General features: G+C 37.3%; 1 protein-coding gene across 1 annotated transcript in view; it reads left to right on the top strand.

Annotated features, from left to right (window-relative positions):
* Positions 1-10,783, top strand: part of SASS6 (SAS-6 centriolar assembly protein) — an 11,614-nt gene extending 831 nt beyond the window's left edge. The window contains exons 2-16 of the mRNA XM_010174375.2: positions 1,067-1,146; positions 2,274-2,378; positions 3,334-3,505; positions 4,416-4,493; positions 5,769-5,888; positions 5,990-6,181; positions 6,383-6,577; positions 6,957-7,046; positions 7,139-7,318; positions 7,940-8,021; positions 8,478-8,587; positions 9,497-9,619; positions 9,925-10,013; positions 10,504-10,595; positions 10,698-10,783. Of these exons, the coding sequence (XP_010172677.2) occupies positions 4,425-4,493; positions 5,769-5,888; positions 5,990-6,181; positions 6,383-6,577; positions 6,957-7,046; positions 7,139-7,318; positions 7,940-8,021; positions 8,478-8,587; positions 9,497-9,619; positions 9,925-10,013; positions 10,504-10,595; positions 10,698-10,783 (1,428 nt within the window). The 5' untranslated portion in view covers positions 1,067-1,146; positions 2,274-2,378; positions 3,334-3,505; positions 4,416-4,424. The remainder of the gene's footprint in view (positions 1-1,066; positions 1,147-2,273; positions 2,379-3,333; positions 3,506-4,415; positions 4,494-5,768; positions 5,889-5,989; positions 6,182-6,382; positions 6,578-6,956; positions 7,047-7,138; positions 7,319-7,939; positions 8,022-8,477; positions 8,588-9,496; positions 9,620-9,924; positions 10,014-10,503; positions 10,596-10,697) is intronic.
* Positions 10,784-12,432: the final 1,649 nt, after the last annotated feature.

Below are 12,432 nucleotides of genomic sequence, written 5' to 3'. Positions count from 1 at the left end.
GCAGGAACCTGGACGTCCAGTTGGGTACATCAGTGAGTGATGAATTTAAAAATAAATCTCCAAATGCTTGGGTCAGTTAATGGGATATCAAACCAAGCAGACACTTTTATCCTGCTCAGCAACCCGCCCTAGTTGGTTTGGGGTGGCGTTAGTTTTAACATAAGCTGGCTGCACGTGTAAATCCCGAGGTTTGTTTATACATTTCCAGTTGGGAGTTTTGTTAGTTTGTTACCTGAGTTACGGAAACTTGTTTCAGTTCTGTATATGTACATGTGCTATGGTCACACTTATGATGGAGGAGCTGCCAGGTTTCTACCTCCTTTTCTTTCCTCTGCTAGGGTGTGTTACGTTCTTCACACAGGTTTGAGCCTTGTTTTAGAGAACAGGTGCCTGGGCCTGATTTACCAGGTGCTTTGCATCATACCAGCCTTGTAATGAAAGACTGACATTTACGGAGAAGGCAGTTTTTCCAAAACATTGTGTAGATCTCCAGTGAACAAATGAGTTCATTTTTAAAAGCTAAGCAGCACACACAATGCTGCAGTTTTCCTTAGAAGCTAATTGGACTTCAGCTGTATCCATTTTATGTTTGCTTTGTGAAGCTCGGTTTTCAAATATATAAACTCTTTGGAAGGTTTTTTTTTAATCTTTTAGGAGCAGTACGTTCTGAAAAACTTCCAGTTATGGGAATGTATTTGTGGTCCATTACAGTGGGCTGCTAGTGCTCCACTCCATTTCATGATGGAGAAAAATAGCAAATAGTTTTCTTTCTGTAAAGTGATGAAAACACATTGGATTTTTAAACCATTGCTGCTCAAAGTTGAAGGTTTTAACTGCTTTTATTTTTGTGAGAAATAGTTTTCCTGTTTTTCCCACTGTAATATTTGAAGTTGTATTAAACGGTAATGCTTATCACCTTCTGAATTAGTTGCCACAATTCTATCTTATTTTTGTTTAAACAGTAAAAACATTAAATACTGTTTGCAATAATGGTTTACAATATTTAAGCAATCCTACAGGGTGGTTTATAATATTTTAAATCATGTTTAACTGTCTGTCTTTTCAGGATTTAGCTGTTCGATTGACTGATGATACTGATCCTTTTTTCCTTTATAACCTTGTCATATCTGAGGAAGATTTTCAAAGGTAAGTGAAATTGTTTTGTCTGTGAAACATTTCTAAATGGCAGAGTAGAATGAAGGAATATTTTTAGCTTAGAATGGTCTATCTTAGAATTTAGGTTTTGGCATTTTTTCACTTGAGGAGTTTTGTCAGTATTTTGGTAGCTTTGACCAGCTGGTGAAACAGCCAAGTACAGGAAAGTGATTGACTCGAGATTATACAGGTGAATGACAGAATCCTGATGCTAAGTTCCCCGCATAGCTGCAGTACCACTACTTGCATCTTCTGTTTATTATAACTACTTCTTCTAGACTATGGTATACATGTGAACTATTTCAAGAAATAATTGCAAGAGAAAAGTCTGTTTGCATGGATGTGGATTCACAGACCTGAGCCCTTGTCTTAGAGGTTCCTTGCATGCTAATTGTACTGTTGAATCTCATTTTACTTTACTTGCTCAGCATTTGATCATCAAATTTGGGTACCAGGCATGAACAGTTCAGTTTTCTGCTTTGTTGTTTGGTGGTGGCTTTTAGGTGTTTTTTTTGAGGGTTTTTTTGGTGTGTGTGGGTTTTTTGTTGTTGTTGTGATTTTTTTGTGGGTTTTTTTTTTGAGAGAGGTGATCAGGGTGTGGATCAAAAGGCAAAAGTAAAATAGTTTTTGTAAAACAGATGTGCAGAAGAAGTGTTTTGTTATACAAGGTATGGCCTTCTGCACACACTGTTGGATGTCTGTTTCTATCTTTGAGTTTACATAAATGAACAAGTAGGCAGATCAAGTCCTGGTAACAATTGAGTCTCCCCTCATTGTCCTTTGCTTCTTCCATGTGCTCCCATCCAATAACTGTACCGCTCTGTGCTCCAAGGAAGACACCTACTCAAAGGAGCACATCTGTTGTGCCACAATAACTTATTTTTTCTCTTAGTGCAGCCCACTTGCAAGGACTCTTGAAATCAAAAATATCCTCTGCTGATGATTATCTGAGACGTGATCACATTTCTTCTGTGTTCAGGATAGAAAATAACATGCTAGCGAACTTTACTGACATGATCAGAATTAGTTCTTTCTACTAGTGTAAACAAAATATTTTATAGGAAATAAGTTACACTTTATATGTTGTTAATTTTTTTTTCCCCAATCTGTTTATATAGTTTAAAGTCCCAGCAAGGTCTCTTGGTAGACTTCTCTGCTTTCCCACAAAAATTTATAGATCTGCTTCAGCAATGCATTCAGGAACAGAACAAAGATATCCCAAGGTAGGTAACGAGTGAGTGCTGTGTTACTCTGTGTGTACGTGTCGAGTTCTTAAAATACTTGTCAGGCACTCAGGCTGAGAAGAGTCAGTAGGACAAAGATAACTTATCCTTCCCCTGGAGGCATCTGAGTATCAGTCAGTGGATGTCTTGGGAGGACTGAGCAGTGGAATTGATGTCTAGTAATAGTCTCCCCACCTGAGTAGAAGCTGGCAAGCTTCACAAGCTACCAGATGTGAAGGATGCAGCACTGGTCTCTCTTTTTTTATAGACAGTTTAATGCTAAACGGCTAATGTGAATTTGATGGACTGAGGTGTACATCATTCTGTTTTACAGGAGAAGGCAAGGTTATAAGGCATTCTGACAAGTTGTTTGGTTTGTGGGGTTGTTTTGTTTGGGTTTTTTTGTTTGTTTGTTGTTTTTTTTATTTCAGTGTTGAGATACTAAGATGTGAGTGGAGCTCAGGACCTGTAGCAGCCTTTTCATGTGTTATTTGTGTTTTGTGGGTACTGAGGAAAGCCCTGTCTAGAGTACCTAGTAGTACCTAGCTCCACTGCAGTAGTCAGCCCATTTCCTGAAGTGTGTACTCTGGGCTGTGAATTTTACTAGGCTGTAGGATACCTAAAAGCCAGGAGTCCATTTTCCTTTTGAATTTGGTTACAACGTTCTTATTTGGACTCCTAAATCTAAGATGGGCTTCTGAAAATTTTACAAATAAATGAACTGCTTAGTTTTGTACATTTCTTATTATAAGGTGCAAGCATTTTAGTTGATACTCGTTCGTAGTTTTAACCATAACATAGGGATTGAATTTCATATTCTTTTCCATATGAAAACTGGACTGCATTGTATTGCACATATATAAATCTATTTTATTTGAAAATGGCTTGTAGGATCTACAGGCAGTTTCAGGAGAAGGAATAAACTGAACATTTGATTATTTTTTATTTTTCCTAGGTTTTTGCTGCAGTTAGTTTCTTCAGCGTCTCTTCTAGATCACACACCTGTCTCTTTAAATATAGTGGAGACCAACCCTTTTAAACATCTTACCCATCTCTCTCTAAAATTCCTACCAGGAAATGATGCAGAAATAAAGAAGTTTTTAGCCAGCTGTCTGAAATGCCTTAAGGTAAAATGAAAGCTTGTCATAGCTGCAACTAGGCCTTGATGCTATGTGTACTGAAGCATTTTTTTTCAAAGTATGTACCAAATTGTATGCTCTGGTTTATTTTTTATTTTAGCTTATATATCTCATTGCTTGCAGTTATTTGGGTGTATGTTGTAAAACTAAATTGTTACTGTCACTCTAGCAATGAAAATATTACATGTATATTTAGCTAAGCACTATAATTTGAACGGGCAGAAAATCAGGTATTTTACACGTGCAGTGCATGTCGTATGCAGCTGTTGAATGCTTCTGAATGCTTCAGTGTCTGCTGCTGATGGCCACATCAACTGCAGAAGTAAATACTGTAAACCTTCAGTGTGTTTGTTCTGCAGTTGGGTTTAGGAAAGTGTGTGTGTACATAATTCTAAGGCTTTATGGACTTCAAAGGGCTAGTAGCTATAAATAGCAAATAAAAATGGTAATGTTGATGCAGTTGGTAGTGTGCTGGGTTTTATTTAATGAAAGTTTGACTGTTGTCTGTTTCAGTTTCATAGCTTGAGATTTGTCTCCTACTGTGCTGTCATGTTTATAGCTACATTATAAGCCATTTTAATAACATAAACTTACACTATTTAATTTGATCTGTTGTTCATGCAACTCCTTTGTAAGCAAGTCTTTATCATAATGTGCTATTTCCTTATAGAAACTGGGTAAGAATTTAATTCAGGGTTTCTACCTTGTGAGCTAAGGCCTTTTCTTTTAAATTTACTAATTACATCTTATTCGTAATGAAGTTTATTTAAGAAGATGCTTTTTCCACAAATATAATGGGTATGTGGTTGATGAGGCAAAGTATGCTGAACAAGTGGAAGCTAAATACTACTTGTGTTTTGGGAGCTAAGAATTTGACTTGATGTCAATTTGTACATAGGAAGACAAAATGATATTGGAAGAAAAGCTTAGAAAAACTGAAGAGGATCTTACCAGACAACTGAGCTACACCCAACAGGTAATGTACATTTTTAACTTCCCATTGTAAGTTGCACTTTTTTTAATCTGTGGAAAATGGACTTTCTTGTGGGATAATTGGTTAGCCACTACCTAGCCAAGATAATTGATGTGGGAGTGAGTGATAAGAACACCAGTAGTCTACTGTTGCTTTTCTTAAGAATGAGTAAAGCGTTCAATTGAACAATAAAATCTAGTTCTTACAGTGCTAAAACAGAATTTTACTTTTATTTTGTACAGAGGTCTGTCTATATATGCACACACACACAAATTATATACTAAATAGATGGTAGTGTGAAGATAAATGTGCGTTGGGTTTGTGTGTGTGGTGGGGAGGGGCCACCTTGTGAGAGCAAAAAGCTCCCCTGGCTCCAAGGGGGAGACCCCCAGCCCAGGCTGGGCCAGTGAGCACTAGAGAAACGCCTCTGTGAATCCATATTGGTGAGGGGAGGGACTGGCCTGAAAAGAAGAAGGTGGAGAGAACCCAGAGATTCCTTTCCCATCTCACGGGGTAGGGAGAGTGAGTGCAGGACCGCGTGGTCTACCTGTGGTTAAACCACCATATACTGTGAGTGGCTGGAAATCCTTACATTTGAAAAAATTGTGAAACTATGATAAATAAATTAAAAATCTTAGACTATGTGTTACTCTACTACTTTTTGATTTTTGCAGTCAGCCCAGTAATGACTTCATATTTGTGTTTCAAGAGGATGATTTGGGTCAAATTCTAGAATTATCAAGGTGACTTTTTTGCTATCATGGAACAGAAAGATTCTATTAAAAGGCCTTTTATGGAGCTTTTTTGAATGGAATACTTGTTTACTTCACCTTTGCAGTTTCAGCTGGAGTTACTGGAATTTGTTTGCTGAATTGGAATGTAGAATTACAAATCAGTAAGAGGAAAAGATGCTGCTGAATAACTGTTTTAGGTGTTTGGGGTTTTTTTGGTTGTTTTTTTTTCCCCTACTAGAGCACTTTTTGTTATAAGGACAGGAAACATCAGCAGACTGTTTTTTCACTCTTAAATAGTGGTTGGAAGAAAATACAGTTGGAAATAAAGATTATTTTATCCACAGTGTCAGAAAGGTGCTCTTTGGCTTCAGTGCCTTACTTTTCTGTTTACAGAATGAACAGGTATTTTGGCATCTGGTGCTGAAATTTAGACTTTTCATAATAATTCCTTGTCCTTTCTAAGAAGTACCAGTAAAGACTCATTCAGTATTGACTGAAATGTCTAAATTTTAAAAACTCTCTATGCTTTGTCAAACTTAAACAGAGCTTGTCAGAGAAGAGCCGAGAACTAGACAAACTGAAAAATGAATGGACGTCATACACCACAGCTCTAACAAACAAACACACACAGGAGCTGACAAATGAAAAGGAAAGAGCTCTCCAGGTATGACAACAGAAAAGAATTAACAATATTCTTCTATGTGTATAGTTTCTTGGCTTAATTTTCAGGTTCATCGAATAACTAAGTTTCTTTGTTTCTTATAGGCACAAGCTCAGTACCAGCAACAGTATGAACAGCAGAAAAAGGAATTAGAAAATTTGCATCAGAAAAGTTCTCAACAGTTGCAGAACAGACTCTCAGAACTCGAGGTCATCAATAAAGACTTAACAGAAAGGAGATACAAAGGAGACTCCACAGTTAGAGAACTGAAAGCAAAGCTTTCTGGAACAGAAGATGTATGGCTTATTAATTTCCATAACCAAACTTAATATTTTTAGAGCAGTAACACTGCCTGCCTATGCATATAATAGAAAAAATAGTGTATTAAGTTTGTTCAGCTCCTCTTCATTCCACATTATGCTTAATATTTAGATATATCTGTTTAAATTATTATTCCAGGTTTTCTTAGGAAAAAAAATTTCTTCCCAATATTCTAGGAATGTCAAAGAGCAAAGCAGGAGGTGCTGTCACTGCGTCGGGAGAACACTACTCTGGATGCTGAATGCCACGAAAAAGAGAAGCTCATTAATCAGTTACAGACACGGGTTGCTGTTCTGGAACAAGAGATCAAAGATAAAGATCAGCTAGTTATTAGAACAAAGGAAGTATTGGATGCAACGCAAGAGCAAAAGGTTCCTTCACGTTTCAAAATAATTTTCTCTAAAGCTCTGTAGAGCCTTCTTAATTGCAGTCTCTATAGATGAGCAGCTGACCAGTTTTTATGAATACAGCAAGTAAACTTTCAAAGATTCTAAATTACTGCATCAGAAGGGTACGGCATTTAGTTTTACAAAGGTCATTACTGTGGTAATATTGTGGTACTGGAGTAAAGTTAGTGGTACTCTCTGTAAATAAAAAAATGGATTAATTGAGATCCCATGTAATTTGTCTGAAAGGCAAGGACTGAATTTCTTGTAAGGAGTACTTCTCAGAGAATTACTGAGGTTCTGGTTGAAGTCATGTGACGTCTGTCACATATCTTTATTATAATATTTTAATATTCTTTTAAAGGCAATACTGGAAGAGAGTACTGAGAAAAAACAAAGTCATATTGAAAAACTGGAGACAACAATTAAGTCGCTGTCAGCTGAACTTCTTAAGGTTTGTTTGAACATGCTGTTTCCCTTATGAAATGTCTTCCTTATTTTTAGTGTTTCTTTGTTTTGAAAATATCTGATTTATTTTTTTAATAGGCTAATGAAATTATCAAGAAGTTACAAGGAGATTTGAAAACTCTAATGGGTAAATTAAAATTGAAAAATACAGTAACAATTCAACAGGAAAAACTATTGGCAGAAAAAGAAGAGAGACTTCAAAAAGAGCAGAGAGAATTACAGGAGACGGGACAATCTCTTAAAATGAAAGAGCAGGAGGTATGGTGATAGGATAACCCTCTGTCCTGTAAATGCTGTTGTATATAGTGTGTTGTTTCTTGTGGGTTTTTTTACCTTATTTATTGACAGCAATAAGGTCTTAACTAAGTAAGAGCGTACATGCTACTCCATGGAAAGATTTAACACGCTTACTTAAACGTGTAATCAACTCTCCACCCCCCGGCCCAAGTTAAACTGACATGTAAGAGGCATCCATCCATATGGAAGCAAAGTAAAATTGTCTTGTTAAGAGTACAGAGCAATATAATGGATGAATTGACATCCTTTAGAGGAAATACACATGTGAAAGTTGAAGGAGTCAAGAACAGAACAGAGTGAACTTTTTCTTCCATTATGTGTATTCCCCTGCTTAATTAATTCCTTGCCTTAATTAATTACAGAAAAATTAAGGTCGTAAAGGTTTGTGGCTGTCATCTTGTCAAAACCTTATTTTAAAAGAATGATATAATATTGCTTTTTTAAAAAACCTTAAGTTCAGATTTATTTAAATAATTTTAGAACAACTTCATAGATCCTTTTTATTTATTTATATTACAGTTTTTCTTTAGTTTGTAATTTGTACTTGCTCCTGATGGTGTTACAATGCTGGGAATATTGCAGGTTTGCAAGCTACAGGAACAGCTGGAAACTACAATAGAAAAACTAGAAGAAAGTAAGCAGTTACTGAAAACCAATGAAAATGGTAGGCTTATATGGTGTCATTTCTCCCTCTATAAAATGACATAGTGGTCTAGCTGCTACTGAAAATGAATGGAAGCAAATCTATTGCTTTAGCTGTGTTCTTTTTTTGTAAAGAGCTGTGATTATTGTTCATGGAAAACGAGGTTCTGTCTGTAGTGGGTGGACAACAACCCTGAGCTGCAAGTAGAGAACGATTCCCTTTGCACTTGGCGCTGGTGGTTGCTTGGGGCAGTGGGCGCATGGGGAGCTGACTCTACAGGAAGGAACACAACGGTGTGTAGGGGTGGAGCAAGCTACAACAAAAAGGCTTGTCACAAGAGCAGGACTTGCAGTGATGCTTGAGCTTAAGGAGGAAAAATAGCTCACCCACTGTTGCTCTTTGAGGAAGGGCTACTTGCTGTTTTAAACACCTTGTAAGAGGTAGGAAGTGAGCTTGACTGTTTTCTTCTCTCTGCAGTCATCACATGGTTAAACAAGCAGCTGAATGAAATTCAGATGGCCAAGAAGCTAGAGACTTCTGCAAGTACACATGGTGGTGTTAGGACTGTCATTTCACCTCATGGCATGGTAAGGTACAACTATAAATAACATGGTGATGATTTAGTCATTATTTCCTGAAATATATGGCCTTAAAAGAAAAAAAGTGCTTTCATCTTCTTTGGGCCCTATAGCTTTGGGTGGGTATGGGGTTTTTTTGTTTGTTTCATTTAGGGGTTTGTTTGGGTTTTTTTAATAACATAATGTCCTTTTGGGTGCTACTTGATGCTGTGGCCTCTAAGCTCTCAATACAATACACAAAACAATGCAAAATTAGCTTGCAAAAGATGAAGTGCAAGGTTAAGCGGAAAAAAAAAGCAATATTTTTGTGTTGTGTGGTTTTTTTCATATAGATTAGAGATAGGTAGATATAGATAGAGATATCTATCTATATATATATATGTATATATATAAAAATTATCTTTATAGATTTAAAAAGAAAGTACTATTTGAATACTCTTATTAGTGATATTTAGAAACATGAAAATACAGGGTAAGAAACATTACCTACTGTCTCTGTTAAATGCCATAGCTTATTGGTTCTTCTTTGTTGTCCCTGTGTGTACAGACGTCACTGTCGCCTAGCAATTGATGAGCTGCTTACTCAGTAGTGGAAGGGCATATGCATACAAAGAGGTCTCTGATTTATAGCTAGATACATGTAATACATTAATCAGTTACAAGATGTGTAGCTTATTATGAGCTTATAACAATCACCTAAGAGCACTCAACTTGTCTGGCTTTTTAAAAGTTACAAGTTTTCTTTAAGAACGTGCATCTTGGAAAAGAGACATTTTCTCCCCATCAGGAAGCATTGAGCAAATGAGCACTACCCTTGTAACTGTGCTTAGTTGTTAATTTTGGAATTTCCAGTCTCTACAGACAATTACTTCAAGAATTGTTTTTCACCATTAGGGATGTATTCTATTTCTCTTACAGCCTGACCGACCATCCTTTCCCAGCTCAGGAATCAATCATCCCATTTCTCCTCTGTACGCCTTCCAGACTCTTCCAGAACCAGCACACAACAAAAATGTCAGTTCACAATGTCCAGTACCAAAGGCAGGCACTTTGACTTTTCTGTTTGTGTAGGAATGTGATAGCCTAACTCAGCAAAGCTCAGTGTTTTGAATATTTCTTAAAACACAGGAATATTTGCTGTATATCCTAGTACTCTGTCCCTGTCTTGAACATTATCACTATTAGTAATAGCTAATGCTTGGTTTCAGGTTGCTTATTCTTGCATGCTTTGCTGCACAGAAGTGCTATGCAAGGTATAGAACAGTAATCCCCGAGAAGTTCACTCTCTGCATACACTTACTGGGGGATCAGCTTTCTTTAACCTGCCACTCTTCCTGTTTCTGCAGATTCAGTTTAACACCCAGCTTTCTAAAATGAATCGATGTTCAGATGTTCAGACAGTGACTGCAACTAGTCATCCAGCAAATAAGGAGAAGTAAGTGTCATCTATTGCATTTTTAGTCTTTGGGTTTTATTATTTCTATGAAGCCATTTGTCTTCTCTGAGTACTGGAACTGAGCAAAACATTTCTAGTACCAAGCTAGTTCTGTGCTCTGCCTTTCTCCATCAACATGTTAATTAATTTTAATTTATGGCAGACTGAACTGGTCACTAAGCATGGATTGTAGATAACAAATGAAGAGCCATGCTTTCAAGAGTGGGTTCCAAGGAACAAAAAGGTCATTGTCCCTCCTGGTGACAGAGCTAAGCCTATCAGGTGATGGGGCAGTCAAAAAAATTAGTTCTAGACTGTTCTTAACCTACTCAGTGGTGGTTTACCTTTAACTGAAGAAGTTCACAGGAACACAGTAGTTCCACTTCAAGTTAAGGTTTTCCTGAATGAGTCTGTAACAACACTTGCTGTTAATGCACTGCTAACTAAGTACATTTGCTTTAAACTTTAATTAGCCTTTTTTTATTTCTAGTGGTGAGAATTTGGGACTGGACTCAAAGTATTTCAAGAAAAAAGATGACAGCATTCCTTTACGAGGGCTTAGTCAGAATACACTTAACTCAGGTACGTGCAGAAATAGTAAAACAAGACCTGATTTGAAATGTACTTAAAGGGTAATAATAGTTATGGTTCTATGAACAGTGTCTTGTTTCTGCTGTTCTACAGAGTATCTGAAACCCTACTTACCAACAAAAGCCCAGCCGTCACCCAAAGCTGCAGTAACACCAGCCTCAGCTTACTTTCCTGGATAGTAGACGGGGCTCTTAAAGTAAGAGCCCTCTTTTAACCATTTGGGGGATTTTTTTTAAGTCCTGTAATAATGTTTTTATTAGCAAAGTATCGATGTGAACTGACATAATTTTCTAAGTCTGGATCTGTTTTCTTTGAGAAAGGTATCGGGACTGACTTGCATGACTTATCAAGAAAAGATAAATTTTTATGGAGCCTCAGCCTTAGTAGGAACAGTGCCACTAAGGGGCTTCTCTAAGAATACTTAGATGGTGCAAATAGAAAGTGCTGGAAAACAGGGCGATGCTGTCAATTTTAATAATGGTCAAGCTCATAAGTTAGCATGGCTGCCTCATTAATCCTCCCTTAAAGTTTTAATTTTCAAAACTTACTTTGTTTTGGAACCAGCTTATTTGGATTGCATATAGACTTACAGATATATTTATTATTAAAGACACTAAATTATTTCACTGAAGGTACGAAATAAGAATTTTAAATTCTCACTCTTGGTTACCCAGCTTTTCTATTAATCTGTCAATATTATATTCCACAGGCCACTATGCACAGAACATTGTAAGGTAAAGTATCTGAAGAGTTAACTGTTGAAAGTATCACATCATGTAAAAGCCACCTTATTTTTACCCATCATACTTTACAACTGCAAGATTGTACAGAAATTTAAGATACTCTTAACACTCCAGTTTAGGTGGACTGAGTCTGTGCAGATTGTTCCACTACCTGGGCACAAATGCTAGAATCATGTCTCAACTTAATTCTGTGCCATCTTCCATTTGGTGTTCCAAGAAAGAATGGGCTTGCAAGTACTTGTAACATACAAAATGTATTTTTAAAATATTTCTGTTGTTAAAGCTACTTCCTACCTTTTACCTTAGTTACCTAAGTACAGCCAGAGGATTGTATATTGAAGTGGTTTGTTTTGCAGTGCAAAATGTGTATATTTGTTTATAAATCAGCACCACGTTAATGTATAGTCACTTGTTTTGGCATATGTCAATTTCAATGGAACTATTAAATGGTTTTTATCAAAAACTCTCATTAGTAGTGTTTTAAGAATATTAGTCATCCTCACTGCTGTACTGACAATCCAAGATGAGGTAAGTGCCAGAACAGTACTATTTCATTCACCTTACCTTTTTCTGGAGTTTTCTTTCCAGCTAATTCCCCCCAGGGCGGTGCTTCTGGAGCAGCACTGTGATGCACATACAGTCCCCAGACGGCAGCCACTCCACTCTAAGGTCTGTGCTTATGCTACTAGTTCTAGTTAAGTTTTAGTAGGTGTAAATTAATGTGGATTTGAGCTATTTCTCTTGAAGTATAGATAAGCTGCTATTGAACAGGAAGGTGGTAATCAAAATGCAGTAGCTGTCCAGATCTCCAGTCCTATGCAAATCCAGAATGAAACAAAACTGTAGCTGAGTGTGCCTGGGAAGACAAACAGACAGCATTGCAGCACAGGGAGGCAGGAGCTGCAGCGTGGAACTGCAGGGTACTCGAGGCTGAGTGAGGGTCGTTGCTGCCGACCCCTTTCTCAGAGCAGGTAGCCATGGCACCCCTGTTCCCTTAGATCCAGCAGGAAACAAGCAGCCAGCTGCTGCCAGCCTGTGCTGCTGAACAAAAGGGGGCACAGCAACATGCTCCAGGAAACCTCATC

Source organism: Antrostomus carolinensis, unplaced genomic scaffold, assembly GCF_000700745.2.
Source record: "Antrostomus carolinensis isolate BGI_N321 unplaced genomic scaffold, ASM70074v2 scaffold10088, whole genome shotgun sequence".
NCBI lineage: Eukaryota > Metazoa > Chordata > Aves > Caprimulgiformes > Caprimulgidae > Antrostomus > Antrostomus carolinensis.
Note: the sequence above shows the minus strand (reverse complement) of the source record. Positions and strands in the feature narration are given on the sequence as shown.